This window comes from Oncorhynchus tshawytscha, linkage group LG10 (assembly GCF_018296145.1).
Source record: "Oncorhynchus tshawytscha isolate Ot180627B linkage group LG10, Otsh_v2.0, whole genome shotgun sequence".
NCBI classification, from domain to species: domain Eukaryota; kingdom Metazoa; phylum Chordata; class Actinopteri; order Salmoniformes; family Salmonidae; genus Oncorhynchus; species Oncorhynchus tshawytscha.
In genome coordinates, this window is record NC_056438.1 from 76040890 (window position 1) to 76059664 (window position 18775).

General features: G+C 44.2%; 1 protein-coding gene and 1 long non-coding RNA gene across 5 annotated transcripts in view; one reads left to right on the plus strand and one right to left on the minus strand.

Annotated features, from left to right (window-relative positions):
• Positions 1–1261: 1261 nt before the first annotated feature.
• The window catches only part of LOC112238495, a 35535-nt gene continuing 18021 nt past the window's right edge, over positions 1262–18775 (plus strand). The window contains exons 1-3 of one of the 2 annotated variants that reach the window (XR_006084390.1): positions 1262–1416; positions 1735–1966; positions 3165–4612. This is a non-coding gene — a long non-coding RNA (uncharacterized LOC112238495). Of the gene's footprint in view, positions 1417–1734; positions 1967–3164; positions 4613–18775 lie in introns of those variants that run through there. The other variant, XR_002951625.2, reaches the window with a different exon arrangement.
• LOC112238494 (nicotinamide riboside kinase 2) lies at positions 11655–14666 on the minus strand. 3 transcript variants are annotated; one of them, XM_024407071.2, is made up of 7 exons: positions 14462–14666; positions 14162–14252; positions 13139–13187; positions 12698–12872; positions 12302–12480; positions 12079–12164; positions 11655–11978 (listed from the first exon to the last, which is right to left on the minus strand). In XM_024407071.2, the coding sequence occupies exons 1-6, from the start codon at positions 14485–14487 to the stop codon at positions 12079–12081; spliced, it is 606 nt and encodes a 201-aa protein (XP_024262839.1). In that variant the 5' UTR covers positions 14488–14666; the 3' UTR covers positions 11655–11978. The 3 variants fall into 3 exon arrangements, with proteins under 3 accessions (XP_024262839.1, XP_024262838.1, XP_024262840.1); XM_024407070.2 differs by having other exon boundaries at positions 11655–11981; positions 14462–14663; XM_024407072.2 differs by lacking the exons at positions 13139–13187; positions 14462–14666 and having other exon boundaries at positions 11655–11981.

The following is an 18775-nucleotide window of genomic DNA, read 5'->3' on the forward strand; positions in this document are numbered from 1 at the left end:
AGAATGACAAACTTCTCAATGAATCTGTCTGTCATTGTGAACGACATTGGTAGGCTACTACATCTCTAAATGCTGACATGACATCTCTAAATTTGACCATCTCTCAACCCTCTGTCTGTACACTTGAATAAACATCTCTATTTCAGAGCATGGCCATGGGGTGGCAGTGTGCATCTGTGTTTGAGACACCTGTCAGGCTGTCATGGTTAATATTGACGTATAATCAAATCAAATCAAATTCTATTGGCCGTATACAGGTGTATAGCAGATGTTGTTGCGGGTATAGCAAAATGCTTGTGTTTCTAGCTCCGACGGTGAAGTAATATCTAACAAGTAATATCTAACAATTTCACAACATATACCCAATACACACAAATCTAAAGTAAAGGAATATAATTAAGTATATATAAATATATGGACGAGCAATGTCAGAACAGCATAGACTAAGATACAATAGAATATAATAGAATACAGTCTATACATATGAGATGAGTAATGCAAAATATGTAACCACTATTAAAGTGACAAGTGTTCCATTTATTCAAGTGGCCAGTGATTTCAAGTCTATGTATATAGGGCAGCAGCCTCTAATGTGCTAGTGATGACTATTTAACAGTCTGGTGGACTTGAGATAGAAGTGTTCAGTCTCTCTGTCCCAGCTTTGATGCACCTGTACTGGCCGAGCCTTCTGGACGATAGCGGGGTGAATAGGCCGTTGTTGTCCTTGATGATCTTTTTGGCCTTCCTGTGACATTGGGTGCTGTAGGTGTCCTGTAAGTGTCCAAATCAAATCAATGAAGTATTTATTGTTCATTCTGATTGACACATAGCCTATATATTCACAATAGTAGTACACTTGGGGTGTGTGGACACATTTTAATGGGAACAATATTTTTGATATGGTACCTCAGATATACAGTATCACTCATATGACATTTGGTTATTGGCCATCTGGCAACTTGGCGAGACCAGAAGAAGGCTGTGCGAAAACCGTGTGTAAATTGTATTTTGTAGGGTAGCCTACTGGCCAGTATAGTGTGCTTTCTGTCAAAATGAACTGGCATATAACAACAATGCGAAAAAAAACACTCAGCAGTAAGAACGTTTGTTGTTGGTTCAAACAATTGACTGGAACATACTGTATATGGGTCACAAGGAGAGAGAAGTGCTGGCAAGTGTGTCTAGCGGATAGTTGGGACTTAATAAATGTAGCCACGCTCCAAATAGGGCAAAAGCTCAACGTCTGTGTCTCTGTCTGGTGGCTATGATTAGTCAGGAACCCGATACCTGGTGGGACGTTCTAGAATAGAGCTAGGGAACGCCCCGCTCACCGAGCCAGTATAAGACCGGCGGCGCCTTGCAACGGGTTTGGCACAGATTTCCCCTCTCGAGCAGGACAGATACAAAGTATAGACAGTAAGTATATATGCTATATTGAGTCTTTACTTGTGTGTCTGAAGTGAAAAAAACTAGTGAACAAAAAAAAGTATTAAACAAAAGAAAGTAAACAAATCACAACAAACTGTTGCCACAAAGGTTGAACAATAGCCTATCTGTTTTAAATTAAATAGTGTTTTTTTTTTTAATAAAAGGATTTTAAATATTTTTTGTTGTTGTTGCTCTTCGGGTTGCTTTCATATTAAAACACCTGTTAGTTAGACTTCCCCTTGTGATGCTGGCCGAATAAAAACTAATTGTTGTACGCTTTGAATATATCTGATTCCATAAATCTAGGTATCCCAGGGCTCCTCAGAATCTTTGATTCTTGTGCGATTAAACGAAGATGAAGGTCTATAATGGTTATACCACAAGAAACCCACGAAGGAATACACCTGTTTTCCTTCCCGTTACTGTGACACCAGAAGCCATATCATGCGGAGTATACATCTAATTGATAAACCCGGAGGGTATGACGGGGTCACCATAACATTACTACAGATCACATCACGGGGAGACAAACTTCAAGGTGAGACAAAACAACAAAAGACCGATATATTCCTTGAGAAAGATCGTATACTGTAGCCTACAAACGTCATGTTTTCGGTCAATGCTCCACGGTCTGTTATTGCTTGTACGGTCACTCAGTGCCAAGTTCTGCCTTAGAGTGTTTTTCCATTTTGTCATGAACTGAAGCACGCCCATATTCATGTTGTAGTGGTCTATGTAGGCTAATGAAGAGGTGTCTGCAGGTGAACTTATATTCTTCAGGTTCCAAAGTGAAAGAACGACATTTGAGGAATAGGCTATATGTAATATGCTAGCCGTTGTCTATTCACCTAAAAATGTTTACTTGTAACCCTCGGATGGCTTCTCTTAAGTGAATGACCAGACGCACATGTTTAACGTTTTTTATTCAGGCCAAAAAAATATCTATTTTGATTTTGAGAAAAATATATATGCTAATACTACCACTGCCCCTATCTAAAATTGACTTTGCAAGTGGACAGTTTTCAGCTCACACTGATGGCATTTGAAAGCCAACACTAACGTTGACAGCGACATGACAGGTTTTCAGTAAGACATGTAAGGCCTATCACTTCTATATTAGGCTACATACCAAGGTCAGTGGGACGATTTGGATTCATTTGGTTTCACGGTTTCATCTGGCAATAGGGTGTACCTTTAATTGACTCAGAACGTGACCAGACCAGTGGAGGCTGCTGAGGGGACAACGGCTCATAATAATGGCTGGAATGGTATCAAACAACCTTGTCATTCCACAAATTTCGCTCCAGCCATTACCACGAGCCCTTCCTCCCCAATTAAGGCGCCAGCAACCTCGCGTGGACCAGACGTCATAAAATGATATTCCAGGCAATGAACTTTACCTCTAGTTGTAACTAATATGTTGCTTTGTCAGGGGGGGGCGTTTTATGATGGCGTGTCCTTGCTTTGATAACCTACATGTGGGAACTAATCCTCGTGATACTCTGTTGTGACACAGATAGTGTGATGGCTATTATTATTCATATAAACACTTAGGCCTATGTATCACCTTTTAAGTCTAACATTAATTATTAACGTTTATGTATAGTTTTTACAGTTATTAATAACACATTCATATATAGTTAATAATGGATCTATTGAAATGGCCTTTCAAGCACTGTAGTAGGCCTGTGTAACAGTATAACTGTCGTCCGTTCCCTCACCCCCTGCACACACAGACAACTGACACCCACGAAGCATCGGTACCCATCGCTCAGCGGCCCTGGCAGAGCAAAGGTGGAACAACTACTTCAAGGTCTCAGAGCGAGTGACATCACCGATCGAAACGCTATTAGCGCGCACCACCGCTAACTAGCTAGCCGTTTCACATCGGTTACACCTGACTGTAGTTGTTCGGTAGCCATGCACATTTCTATGTTTCTTTAATCATACCATAATACAGCACCAATAATACGATGACAAGTGCCAAGACTATTGCTGTATTACATACAGGTTGTTTTATTGCTTTGGTGAAAATTTCACAGGTATGTGGTACATTTTCACAACTTAGTACAAAACTCAAAACAGATCATCAAAAGGACAGTTGTTTGAAAACTCTTAAGCACATTTTCAATTGACTAATTACAACATACAAAATCACACAAGTCACTTTTTCACCAAACGGGGAAAACAACAGTCCACACATTTTTGGTATGTGACCTCAGCGGGAATTGAACCCACAACTCTAGTGTTGCTAGTGCCATGCTCTAATGAACTGGGCCACGTACAGGACCACTACAATACTACACTGTAAAATACAATACACAATGACTGTACAGGTGGAAGATGTTCTGATTGCCATCCCCATGGGTGTACCAACCTCCCTCAGGGCACGGATGAGGCATGCAATGAATTCAATCCAGACCTATGTCAGGCTGGAATACGACACATTCCAAAAGGTTTTTCCCAGGTGCATGACCAGTTGGTATATTTACTGTGATTTCGATGAGAACCTATGGCCAAATGCTCAAGACAGGCTTGATGTAAACTAATGCCAGATAAAAAAATGTGTTGCTTTCTTCGCTTTCATTTGATTGCATTGTGAAAGATGTCTTCAGTGATCACACCTTTGATAGAAATGTTGGACATGATGGACATTTGATGTTCAGTCAATTTTAATGGGTTGCGCAAGTGTATTGCCTAATGTGAAAACAGTTTAATGTACTGTAGTTTACACTACTGCCGCATACTACATTCAAAGGGTAATTTTGAAACATGCATCTTAAATGTTTTGCTATTGGATAAACGGGTTGTTAAATTAACTAAATTGAGGAGATATCATTATGTTGTGTTAAGGTGATTAAACCAATGTGCTCATTATATTTCACAGTAAACGTATATTTTGGATCAATGGTTGTGTGGTGAGAGATGTCTACAAACAAAATCAATGCACAATGAAAGGTTTTGAATGTTAGACTGGCTGCATAATTACAAATGTTACCAGTTTGGAGTTTTGTACTAAGAGTTTTGAAAATACTACCAAAGTGATTTAAACAACAACAAAAAAAACAGTATTTATCATCCTACACAAGTCTAGGAAAGTGTTTGGGAAATTTAGGAAGTAAAATATCTCTCTCTCTCTCTCTCTGTAACGGTTTTCTTTAGGTGAAGTAGAGGCGGACCAAAATGCAGCGTGGTTGTTATTCTTTGTACTTTAATAAAGAAACTGTACACAAATAAACTAACAAAACAACAAACGTGCGAAAACCTAAAACTGTCCTATCTGGTGCAAAACACAGAGACAGGAACAATCACCCACAAACACACAGTGAAACCCAGGCTACCTAAATATGGTTCTCAGAGACAATGACTAACACCTGCCTCTGATTGAGAACCATATCAGGCCAGACATAGAAATAGACAAACAAGACATCCAACATAGAATGCCCACTCAGATCACACCCTGACCAACCAAAACATAGAAACATACAAAGCAAACTATGGTCAGGGTGTGACACTCTCTCTCTCTATAGATATATATATATATATAAAAACTACAGACGATGTCCGCGCCCCCGTGGAAATCTACTTAGCATAATACAAATAAGCTAGAGTGGTGTTTGTCAGACCAAAATTGCCTATAGAGTCTGAACGGTTTGGCCTACAAACTATTATAACCCCTCTATGGAAAGATGAGACTCATGAACAGGATGGTGGTTTCCGTTTTGCTCTACGCCCCCCTGTAGCGTCCGAACATTTACACACTGATATGACCTCTCTGTGTAAAGGTGAGATTCTCACAAACTCGTACGTGTCATTTTTGCTCTCGGATGCCCACAGGCCTCACAAGACTCGTATTAAGGTCTCCCGGTGCCACTTTAAAAAATGACAGGAAGTACAGTATATATGGAGAGTGTTTGGTGGCAAAAACTAGGGGTTAAATACATGTACAGATTTTCTTATATATCTCAGATATAGGACAGACACTTCAGAACAAATTTACTTTCGATTTTTTTGGGGGGGGCTGTCTTTTGTTCCATGTAGTGAATCTGTTGTTCAATGCGTTTGCATGGGCTAATAGCAGAAAGGCCAAACATATTTTTTAAATAAAATTATTTGTAAAAAAAAAAAAAAGTGATACTTCAAGGGGTCTTGGAATTCAAAATCAAATAGCTAAATGGTCCTTGGTATGACTTTCTTAAAACAATTCCATAGAGCTTATTAGAATGTGTGTGTGTGTGTGTGTGTGTGTGTGTGTGTGTGTGTGTGTGTGTGAGAACAGGTTGCACAGCGACTTACTCCTTTTACCTTAGTGAAGTTGATCCCGTTGGATGCCATCAATTTAACTGTCAAAAAGTGTGCCAAATATCCCCCGTGCATTGCTCAAGATCAGGTTCTATGGAAAGGGCCAACTCATAACTAATGTCCTTTGCCCTTTCCAGCCTTGATTATCTAACAGCACAGTGGTAAATTAAACAGAACTGGTTATGTCCTAAATCAGGGGTCTCCAACTTTTTCTACCATAAGACCTACTTTTTAATTATGAAACATTTTGAGCTACTGCAAATTTTTCCTATCTTGGTTTTATTCGGTTCTGGTGTGGGATTTAAAAAAAAAAGTTTTTCACTCTTAAAATTACAAGTATTCATAAAGAAACAATTAAATTGGATGCTATAAGTCAGTGTCAATGCTTAAATCACATCAGAATAAAAAACAATTAGGGTAAAAAAAAATCAATGTGGATTTTTTGGGGTTAGTAGCTCAGAGCTTGAGGTGTCTGATACTTGTGAGATTAGTTCATGACAGTTTTGGGAGGTACACATAAAAAATACATTTACCTTCATAAATGTTTGGCGAGCTCCTGAGAGCTACTGGTAGTTGGCCTGCGAGCTACTGGTAGTTGGCCTGAGAGCTACTGGTAGTTGGCCTGAGAGCTACTGGTAGTTGGCCTGAGAGCTACTGGTAGTTGGCCTGAGAGCTACTGGTAGTTGGCCTGCTACTGGTAGTTGGCCTAGAGCTACTGGTAGTTGGCCTGAGCTACTGGTAGTTGGAGAGCTACTGGTAGTTGGCCTGAGAGCTACTGGTAGTTGGCCTGAGAGCTACTGGAGAGCTACTGGTAGTTGGCCTGAGAGCTACTGGTAGTTGGCCTGTGAGCTACTGGTAGTTGGCCTGAGAGCTACTGGTAGTTGGCCTGAGCTACTGGTAGTTGGCCTGGCCTGGTAGTTGGCCTGAGAGCTACTGGTAGTTGGCCTGAGCTACTGCTAGTTGGCCTGGTAGTTGGCCTGAGAGCTACTGGTAGTTGGCCTGAGAGCTACTGGTAGTTGGCCTGTGAGCTACTGGTAGTTGGAGAGCTACTGGTAGTTGGCCTGAGCTACTGGTAGCTACTGGTAGTTGGCCTACTGGTAGTTGGCCTGAGAGCTACTGGTAGTTGGCCTTGAGCTACTAGTTGGCCTGTGAGCTACTGGTAGTTGGCTGTGAGCTACTGGTAGTTGGCCTGGCCTGTGAGCTACTGGTAGTTGGCCTGTGAGCTACTGGTAGTTGGCCTGGCTACTGGTAGTTGGCCTGTGAGCTACTGGTAGTTGGCCTGTGAGCTACTGGTAGTGGCCTGGCCTGTGAGCTACTGGTAGTTGGCCTGTGAGCTACTGGTAGTTGGCCTGTGAGCTACTGGTAGTTGGCCTGAGAGCTACTGGTAGTTGGCTACTGGTAGTTGGCCTGCGAGCTACTGGTAGTTGGCCTGTGAGCTACTGGTAGTTGGCCTGCAAGCTACTGGTAGTTGGCCTGCAAGCTACTGGCTTGCGAGCTACTGGTAGTTGGCCTGAGAGCTACTGGTAGTTGGCCTGAGAGCTACTGGTAGTTGGCCTGAGAGCTACTGGTAGTTGGCCTGAGAGCTACTGGTAGTTGGCCTGTGAGCTACTGGTAGTTGGCCTGCGAGCTACTGGTAGTTGGCCTGCGAGCTACTGGTAGTTGGCCTGTGGAGCTACTGGTAGTTGGCCTGCAAGCTACTGGTAGTTGGCCTGCAAGCTACTGGTAGTTGGCTGGTAGTTGGCGAGCTACTGGTAGTTGGCCTGCTACTGGTAGCTAGCTACTGGTAGTTGGCCTGCAAGCTAGCTACTGGTAGTTGGCCTGAGAGCTACTGGTAGTTGGCCTGAGAGCTACTGGTACTGGTAGTTGCCCTGTGAGCTACTGGTAGTTGGCATGTGAGCTACTGGTAGTTGGCCTGAGAGCTACTGGTAGTTGGCCTGAGAGCTACTGGTAGTTGGCCTGTGAGCTACTGGTAGTTGGCCTGTGAGCTACTGGTAGCTAGCTATTGGAGACCCCTGGCCTAAGGTCACACAATGTTGCCTCAATTTTGGGATATCTAACTTTGTTACTAGGCAACTGTGCATCGGAGGTAGTGTCTGGTGAATGACATTTGGGTTCATCAGGTTATGCTTGTCAAAAGTATTCCATGTATTTAAATTCAATCAAAGTGTTGTATTGTATTTATGAAGCCCTTTTTACATCAGCAGTTGTCACAAATTGCTTTAAAGTAACCCAGCCTACACACAAAACAGCAGTAGCATCATCAAAAATGCTCACATGTCTTTGGAGTTGGTAATTGGGTTGTTGGGTAGTTAGGTACTAGGGTAGTGGGTGGTAGGGAAGCAGGGTAGTAGAGTAGTTGGGAAGTAGGGCAGTTGGGTAGGACGGTAGTAGGGTAGTTGGGTAGGAGGGTAGCTGGGTAGGAGGGTAGTTGAGTAGGAGGGTAGTAGAGTAGTTGGGAAGTAGGGTAGTTGGGTAGTTAGGTAGTAGGGTAGTTGGGTAGGAGGGCAGTTGGGTAGGAGTGTAGTACGGTAGTTGGGTAGGAGGGTAGCTGGGTAGCAGGGCAGTTGGGTAGTTAGGTAGTAGGGTAGTTAGGTAGTAGGGTAGTTGGGTAGGAGGGTAGCTGAGTAGCAGGGTAGTTGGGTAGCAGGGTAGTTGGGTAGCTGGTTAGCAGGGTAGTTGAGTAGCTGGGTAGCAGGGTAGTTGGGTACAGGGTAGTAGGGTAACAGGGTAGTTGGGTAGCTGGGTAGCAGGGTAGAAGGGTAGCAGGGTAGTCGGGTAACAGGGTAGCTGGGTAGGAGGGTAGCTGGGTAGTTGAGTATCTGGGTAGCAGGGTAGTAGGGTAGCAGGGTAGTTGGGTAGCTGGGTAGCAGGGTAGCTGGGTAGGAGGGTAGCTAGGTAGCAGGGTAGCTGGGTAGCAGGGTAGTTGGGTAGCTGGGTAGCAGGCTAGCTGGGTAGGAGGGTAGCTGGGTGGTTGAGTAGCATGGTAGCAGGGTAGTAGGGTAGCAGGGTAGTTGGGTGGTAGTCTAGTAGGGTCGTAGCGTAGTTGGGTGGTAGTCTAGTAGGGTAGTAGGGTGGTAGTGTAGTAGGGAAGTTGGGTAGTAGGGTAGTAGGGTCATAGCGTAGTTGGGTAGTAGGGGACTGAGTCACTTGGGGGGGAAAGAGTGTGACAGCCTTACAGGCCGGCTCCCCTCCTTCCAACCCAAATATGGAAGAACAGGCTTTACTCTATGGTTATGTCCCGGTTACCATGGAGCCGCCGTGTGACGTGGGAGCACATGGATCGCATGCCTCTCTGGTTCTCACCTTTCCCCTGTTGCCTCCGCCTCCGTCCGCCTGGAGAGCCTGATTGGCTGGTGCAGGAGATAGGGCCGTGAGACAGGCAGGAGGGCACGTAGAGATCATAACCCCTCCCCCCGGAACCTCTCTGTACAAGGCCTAATAATACTCCCCTGACACCCAAGGCATCTGGCCTAAATATAACACACACACACACACACACACACACACACACACACACACACACCAGCAGGCTGCCACCAGCCACCCTCAGCTTGTCCTCGTCAGGCACCCAAAAAATTCCCAGTTATGTGTCACAAGACAAAAGGCCCAGCTCCCCGCACCCACTGGTCACCACCCCGCACCAGCTGGTCACCACCCCACACCAGCTGGTCACCACCCAGCACCAGCTGGTCACCACCCACACCTGCTGGTCACCACCCTCACCAGTTGGTCACCACCCACACCTGCTCTTCACCACCCACACCCGCTGGTCACCACCCACACCAGCTGGTCACCACCCACACCAGCTGGTCACCACCCACACCTGCGGGTCACCACCCACACCCGCTGGTCACCACCCACACCAGCTGGTCACCACCCACACCAGCTGGTCACCACCCACACCCGCTGGTCACCACCCACACCAGCGGGTCACCACCCACACCCGCTCGTTACCACCCACACCAGCTGGACACCACCCACACCCGCTTGTTACCACCAACACCAGCGGGTCACCACCCACACCCGCTGGGCACCACCCACACCCGCTGCCCACCACCCACACCCGCTGGTCACCACCCACACCAGCGGGTCACCACCCACACCCGCTCGTTACCACCCACACCAGCTGGTCACCACCCACACCCGCTCGTCACCACCCACACCAGCGGGTCACCACCCACACCCGCTGGTCACCACCCACACCCGCTGCCCACCACCCACACCTGCTGGTCACCACCCACACCCGCTGCCCACCACCCACACCCGCTGGTCACCACCCACACCCGCTGGTCACCACCCACACCCGCTGCCCACCACCCACACCCGCTGGTCACCACCCACACCCGCTGCCCACCACCCACACCCGCTGGTCACCACCCACACCCGCTGCCCACCACCCACACCCGCTGGTTCGCACCCACACCCGCTGCCCACCACCCACACCCACTGGTCACCACCCACACCCGCTGGTCACCACCCACACCCGCTGCCCACCACCCACACCCGCTGGTCACCACCCACACCCGCTGCTCACCACCCACACCCGCTGGTCACCACCCACACCCGCTGCCCACCACCCACACCCGCTGGTCACCACCCACAGACTGCTGGGTTGGCTGTTCACACCGTATTGTAGTTATTGAAATTCCAGGTCATGGTTGACAAGCTATAAGGATGAAATTACACTGTCATTACCAGTATCATGGATAAAAACATAACCCCACTGTCTTGGTAGTTGATGTCATATTGTAAATAGATTAGAGATCATTGACCAGCCGATGTCCGTCAGACAATAATTTATCTGATGCTTTTTATCCCAAGCGACTTGCACTTAAAAACATATTCAGTACGATTCAAACCCAGAACCCTGGGTACAAGAACTGCAACCAAATGAGCTAACAGAACCACCGACATGGCTGTTTGGTGCGTTGCAACACGCAAGGGCCTTTATGAGGGAATGAACTGTAGATGACAGATGTGATGGGCTTTGAATGAGGAAATACAAATACAACCAATGGTTTGTTTTGACTGCCTCCCCTCATTAATGGGATGGAGCACTGTTGTTAAATGTTAAACACAATCAAATATGCATTGCACAAAAGAATAACCTTTTAAAAATGTCTTGGAGGGAACAATTTACGGTGGCTTCAATTTAACTTCAAAAGAGCTGTTAACTATTTCCATGGAATGGAAAACCTCATAATCATCGAGAAGCCTTTTCCACTGATAAATATGTCCCAGATATCTCTGCATTGATATGGCCGTTTACGTAGGTCGGCACAGTGTCAGTATGAAGTAGTTACTACTACATCACAGTAGGGCTAGTTTTGTTGTTGATTTTGTTGTTGTTGTTTATGTTTGTGGAGAGTTTTTGGTTCAATGTTCAAAATTCATCAGGAATAAATTCTGTTCTGGTTTCTTTCCCTTTTCCTGAATGCTAAAGCTTCGACAGTTCAGGGTGGTATCAGACGACAGTTCAGGGTGGTATCAGACGACAGTTCAGGGTGGTATCAGACAACAGTTCAGGGTGGTATCAGACGACAGTTCAGGGTGGTATCAGACGACAGTTCAGGGTGGTATCAGACGACAGTTCAGGGTGGTATCAGACGACAGTTCAGGGTGGTATCAGACGACAGTTCAGGGTGGTATCAGAGCAGCTGATGTAAAATGATGTAAAAACAAAACAAAAAAACAGAGACTAAGCATTTGTGTTGATCTTGAATCTGTCTTCAGTGTACAAAATGATATGAGGATGTAACAGCTGTATATGTTTCTGTGGGTATTAATGTAATACTTTTCTAAATGCTCTCACTGTAATATAGCTGCGTCTACTGGATACTAGTCTTGTGTTGCCACATTTCCTCGTTTAGAAGGCTGTATATTGAAAGTTCATTGGATTGGGAATAACCACAGAACACAGTAGATGGATTCATAGGTCTCTTTATGTTGTAGACACAATCTTTCCTCTCAGTGTGGTAAGATATTTTTTTAACCATGAAAACACAGGAAGCACATAGACCTGTTCTTCATGTGTTTCAACACTGGGCAGTCCAGTTGGTAAATCATCTTAGAAAAGGTTACATTTGATTATACAAAATACAATGCTTCTGCCGTTCAGTTTTTTTTTAAATAAGTTAGGCCTTAAACTATTTACATATCCATATTAATTTCAGGCAGTAGTATGGTACTGATGTTGCACTTCCCCCAACATGATTATTTACAGGTTTATACACAAGTCTTTGGACTTCCTGCTGTGGAAGAGAGAGATGTAACAATTATTAACAAGCAATACATTAATGCCGATTTATATGTGTAGACGTAAGTGATCCAATATATGTATTTGTTTACCTATAAGTTGTTGAGCAGGGTGTTTTGTATGTTTTCATACACTTGGTTGTAGATCTCCTCTTTAGGTTTCAAGCCATCAAGGTACTCTGAGGGGTGAAAATGCCTCAAATTTAGTCATTATAAACCATAGTAAAAATAGTGGAAAAGTTAAATACACACATATATTATAATAATTGATCATAATAAACATGATATGAACTCTGCAGTAGTGTCCAGTACATACCTATACCATGGTAGTTTTCTTCCATCTCTTTCCTGTGTTTCAGGTACATGGGCCAGACATGGCCTTCAAACAGACCAGGGGGGTCAGGGACTGTGTAGTTCCTTGTACTTCTCCTCCTCTTGCACTCCTCTTTTGGAATGGCAATGTAGTAGCTTTTGTCATAGACATCAACAATAGGCCTGCAGGAAACAAAACAAACGGTGGTCAGAACAAGGTGTGAGTGTTGAAAACTCAACTTTCATCGATAAAGTCAATAGTAGTGTATAGTAAGATAGGTTTGAATGTTATTGTCCTCGAAGGGAAGACAGAGAGAGAGAGTCTAACTACAGACTAACTTCAGGCAAAATGTTGTTGTCTTTAACATGTCAATGTAAATGTTGTAGGAAAACAACATACTTGTAGTTATAGAGCAGAAACCCTTCCACGATGAGGATGTGGATACCGTTGTCAGGGTCTGAGTCCTCTGCTTCAGGTGTGACGCAGATGCCGTGGGAGCGGGCGAACTTGACTGGGTTCTCTTGCCATCCCTCCACAGTGTTAACCATGGCCTCCATATCCAGGGATGTGATCACTAGAGAACAGGGAATAGACAGAACAATACGCTTCACCACCAGGGAACTAAACAGCACAGCAGCCAATGTGCTTCAAAACACAACAGTCAGCTCTAGTAACTGGCGTAGCATTCACAGAATTTTTGTAAAAATTGAATTTAAAATTGCAGGTAAATTGTTGTCTATTACAAAAGTATCAGAGGAACTTTTGAAGATGTCAATTAAAGGGAAAGAGTACATTACTCGTAGTGTTTGTTTTCATTCCTACAGCGAATCCAACTCTTACCATCCCACTGCCTAAAGCCGTCCTCCCCGACTTCTATCTGATCGGGTTTCTGAAATAACAGTCACCAAGAAAACATTGCTGCAACCTCAAGGTGATGATGACAGAGTAGTAACCAGTCAGTGCTGATCACACCTGGATATGAGCTAAGTTAACGACGCCAGCGTCTCCACTAAGGCTAACAGCTAAAGGCTAACCTGCACCCTCAGTGCACCGTAAATAATGCCTTGTAAGGGCCAGGGATGGGATCAGGAAGTAAATTCCATTTCCAATTCTAAATTCCAATTCTAAATTCCAATTCTAAATTCCAATTCTAAATTCCGAAATCCAACTCCAATTCCTGAATTGACTGAATTGAAATGGAATTGACCCCAACCATGCTGCTGGCACATGGCCTAACTGCTCAACATGTGGGCAGGGCACTGTAGTCGTACTGGAGAGGGTACACGGTGTCAGCCGTTGACAGCCAGCGATATTCATCCACTGACATTTAAATAAAAATAAACCCTTTTTTTAAAAATGATCCTTAATTTGCAATAAGTTGTTGGCATTGACAACACAGAGTATACAGATCATTATGGGGTGAATGAAAATGTTCAAAGTCCAATGAACATTAATAACTGTCATGCAGTAAAACAATTGTTGCATTACATGAAAAGTGAATGCAATGTTTGAACTTCAAATGATGTAAACATTTCAACATTTTCATTGGTTCTTCAGGAGACAATGTTAAGCACATTATATCAGGTGGAATATGGTAGCTCTGTCTGGTCATCCTTTACTGACTTGCCACCAGTAGGTGGAGATATTAAGTGTTCAAGGCCAATTTTTATTTTATTTGTAACTCCAATTAAATAGGCTACTGTAGGCTATACAATCTGTTCGTTTTCGATCCTTAAAAACGGATGGTAAAACAAGTGAACACGATGTTATGACTTTAAAATAATGATATGAATCAAATGAAAGTGGTTACTCAAACAGCAAGCTTTCTGGGCTGAGAGACATAAACGTGATGAAGCATCTTACCTTAAAAAAGTCATCCTGATGTATCACACAACAGTTGGGCAACGCCTGGATCAATTTATTGGTTAGCGTGGTTTTCCCACCGTTGGTCACGCTAGACAGAATAATTAAAAAACACAATGAACATCATTTTCTATAAATTATCTCCGGTCCACTTGATCTTGTGTGGACCATTAATTTCGGCTACAGAAATACGTTTGGTATTATCAGTATTAGAAACGTTGAATTATGTTCTTACCGTCATAACAAATAGTAAAATAGTAAACTTGTTTTTAATATGAATATTCATTAGATATGACTTACCCGCCAATTCCTATAATGAATTTCATGATGATATCTTGATCTTGGTCCGTAGCAGTAACTACTCTACGTCGGTGTTAGACGAAGGAAAGGAACCCCTATAGAAACATTAACTTTCAAAAGAAAAGTCCTTTAAACTTAATTTTTTTCTCTTATTGCTAGAATGTCCCCTCCCTTTACTACTTCATTGATAGAGCATCTCTGCCTAGCATATAAAGGATTCACCACAGCGTCACTATTCATGTCACACCTCGTGGCTCAACTCAGTCCAATCAGTCCGTTTTACTGTAGCCAATTAGCTTCTACTGTACTCCGGAACTATGTCCAATTGGAGTGCGGTGCTACTGTGCTAGATTTGTATAGCTCCGATTTTTCCACCTGTTACTTGAACTCAGTCAGCATAGCGGTCACACACACATGCGCGCGCACACACACACACCACGTCTGAAAACCTAGACCACCCCTTCCATAGCATGTCAAACCTTTGCCAGCCGATACTGGAGCTATGTCAGGCATCATTGGCTTCCTAGAAGACAACAGAATAAATAGCTTGACTCTAAGCTGTGAAACACAATGATAATTCTCTCCAGGCAAATCACCATGCTTTAACTGATGATAGGGACAAGAACGAGATTATGGAGATTAGATATACATACATCATATAAACTCAGCAAAAAAAGAAACGTCCTCTCACTGTCAACTGCATTTACTTTAAGCAAACTTAACATTTGTAAATATTTGTATGAAGATAACAAGATTCAACAACTGAGACATAAACTGAACAAGTTCCACAGACATGTGACAAACAGAAATAGAATAATGTGTCCATGAACAAAGGGGGGGTCGAAATCAAAAGTAACAGTAAGTATCTGGTGTGGCCACCAGCTGCATTGCAGTGCGTCTCTTCCTCATGTACTGCACCAGATTTGCCAGTTCTTGCTGTGAGATGTTGCCTCACTCTTCCACCAAGGCACCTGCAAGTTTCTGGACATTTCTGGGGGGAATGGCCCTAGCCCTCACCCTCCGATCCAACAGGTACCAGACGTGCTCAATGGGATTGAGATCCGGGCTCGTCGCTGGCCATGGCAGAACACTGACATTCCTGTCTTGCAGGAAATCATGCACAGAACGAGCAGTATGGCTGGTGGCATTGTCATGCTGGAGGGTCATGTCAGGATGAGCCTGCAGGAAGGGTACCACATGAGGGAGGAGGATGTCTTCCCTGTAATGCACAGCGTTGAGATTGCCTGCATTGACAACAAGCTCAGTCCGATGATACTGTGACACACCGCCCCAGACCATGACGGACCCTCCACCTCCAAATCGATCCCGCTCCAGAGTACAGGCCTCGGTGTAACGCTCATTCCTTCGACGATAAATGCGAATCCGACCATCACCCCTGGTGAGACAAAACCATGACTCGTCAGTGAAGAGCACTTTTTGCCAGTCCTGTCTGGTGCAGCGACGGTGGGTTTGTGCCCATATGCAACATTGTTGCCGGTGATGTCTGGTGAGGACCTGCCTTACAACAGGCCTACCAGCCCTCAGTCCAGCCTCTCTCAGCCTATTGCGGACAGTCTGAGCACTGATGGAGGGATTGTGCGTTCCTGGTGTAACTCTGGCAGTTGTTGTTGCCATCCTGTACCTGTCCCGCAGGTGTGATGTTCAGATGTACCGATCTGTGCAGGTGTTGTTACACGTGGTCTGCCACTGCGAGGACGATCAGCTGTCCGTCCTGTCTCCCTGTAGCGCTGTCAAGGCATCTCACAGTACGGACATTGCAATTTACTGCAGTCCTCATGCCTCCTTGCAGCATGTCTAAGGCACGTTTACGCAGATGAGTAGGGACCCTGGGCATTTTTTTTTGTGTTTTTCAGAGTCAGTAGAAAGGCCTCTTTGGTGTCCTAAGTTTTCATAACTGTGACCTTAATTGCCTACCGTCTGTACGTTTATAGTGTCTTAACGACCGTTCCAAAGGTGCTTGTTCATTAATTGTTTATGGTTCTTTGAACAAGCATGGGAAACAGTGTTTAAACCCTTTACAATGAAGATCTGTGAAGTTATTTGGATTTTTATGAATTATCTTTGAAAGACAGGGTCCTGAAAAAGGGACGTTTCTTTTTTTGCTGAGTTTGGATAATATGCAAGATAACAATATTGTAGTCATGATCAGATTTGCTATTGCTCAAGCTGATCATAATATTATGGGAAATGTGACTGTGACTTACAGTCTCATTAAGTAGGTTTTATTGAAAAGAAAGTTATTACATTCTCCTATCCTGGGATTCGTGGCTAGGTCTGTTATTGTTGTCATGAATATGTTATTCTATGTTCTTAAATGACAGGATACACAGCCCCATGCAAGTGATAAAGCCCAATGTTGGTTTTTGCTGTGTCCACTAGCCTTGACCTCCGCTCTAGCTAGCCGTGACCTCCAGTCTTTCCTTGCCTTGACCTCCAGTCACTATACAAAGAGCAGGAAATGTGCAGAAAAGGGTGTGGCTCAATGGCTAATCATTTACAGGAACAGAGATGGTTAGGTTACGGTTAGAGACCAGTATGGATGATTTACTCTCCTTCTCCAGGCTTGTATATAATGGTCTGTAGTGCATCAGCGCAGTGTGTTTAATGAATCCATTTGGTTCACTAGACCTGGGTCTATGTGAGGCCATTTGTTTTTTTTCAGATACTTTATGGTGAACTTAATTTAGCTTTCCCAGCACAATGGCATATCTGATATGCAAGGCAAACTAAATCAACCCCACTTAAAGTAATGAAGTAAACCAAATGAAAAACAATCATATTTTGACCACCCTGGCCTGTAGGCTGGCAGGAGTAGTTGAGAGGGTAAATATGCCCACGGTTCGACAGCTTGGTGGTGGGGAAAACCAGTGGGACTATATTTAGGAGTAACATTAGGCCGGTATGGGCTGGTGGGTTCGGCAGGATCAGGCTCGGCTGTTGGCACTGAGTAACACATACTTCTGATGCAACCAAGGCTTGGTTGGAAGACGGTATAGTGGCATGGCCCTTGTCCATGTGACCACGTGGTCTCATGCCTCTTTGCTGCCGGTGTGTGTGTGTGCCTGCCTGCCTGCCTGCCTGCCTGCCTGCCTGCCTGCCTGCCCGCCCGCCCGCCCGCCCGCCCGCCCGCCCCACTAGATAGGATGTCTTGTCTAACAAACTACATCTCTGTTTCTGAACTGTAAAACCCTTTGAACTTCAAAGCTTCTCAGTCATCTTGTTGTAGTAATATTATTACTAGGCCTGGGTCACTAGTTAACCATTTAAACGGTTCATGAATTGTACATGTATGGCACTTCGCCCGGTCGGAGTGGTGTAGCTTGTGCTTAATTTCCTTGGACAGGAGAGGGTGACATGGATCAGAGGCTAAACCTTTTACTACGACCCTCATCCCTGTGATTATTACTGTTAGGCCTTAGAGAGCCTTTGGATTGGAGCTATCGGATAACATGGGCATGTCATGTTTAATGTGTGATAACATGGAGGTCTCATGTTTAAGGTGTGATAACATGGAGGTCTCATGTTTAAGGTGTGATAACATGGAGGTCTCATGTTTAATGTGTGATAACTTGGAGGTCTCATGTTTAAGGTGTGATAACATGGAGGTCTCATGTTTAAGGAGTGATAACATGGACATGTCATGTTTAAGGTGTGATAACATGGACGTCTCATGTTTAAGGTGTGATAACATGGACATGTCATGTTTAAGGTGTGATAACATGGAGGTCTCATGTTTAAGGTGTGATAACATGGAGGTCTCATGTTTAAGGTGTGATAACATGGACATGTCATGTTTAAGGTGTGATAACATGGACATCTCATGTTTAAGGTGTGATAACATGGAGGTCTCATGTTTAAGGTGTGATAACATGGACATCTCATGTTTAAGGTGTGATAACATGGAGGTCTCATGTTTAAGGTGTGATAACATGGAGGTCTCATGTTTAAGGTGTGATAACATGGACATGTCATGTTTAAGGTGTGATAACATGGAGGTCTCATGTTTAAGGTGTGATAACATGGACATCTCATGTTTAAGGTGTGATAACATGGAGGTCTCATGTTTAAGGTGTGATAACATGGAGGTCTCATGTTTAAGGTGTGATAACATGGACATGTCATGTTTAAGGTGTGATAACATGGACATCTCATGTTTAAGGTGTGATAACATGGAGGTCTCATGTTTAAGGTGTGATAACATGGACATCTCATGTTTAAGGTGTGATAACATGGAGGTCTCATGTTTAAGGTGTGATAACATGGACATCTCATGTTTAACATGAGTCTTCAATA

Excerpts from the sequence above, each read along its gene's own strand:
- LOC112238494 (XM_024407071.2), bottom strand. The coding sequence starts at position 14,487 with ATGAAATTCATTATAGGAATTGGCGG. Across the intron at positions 14,253-14,461 it reads TTCATTATAGGAATTGGCGG|CGTGACCAACGGTGGGAAAA; the intron begins GTAAGTCATATC and ends TATTCTGTCTAG. Across the intron at positions 12,873-13,138 it reads CGGCTTTAGGCAGTGGGATG|TGATCACATCCCTGGATATG; the intron begins GTAAGAGTTGGA and ends CCTGTTCTCTAG.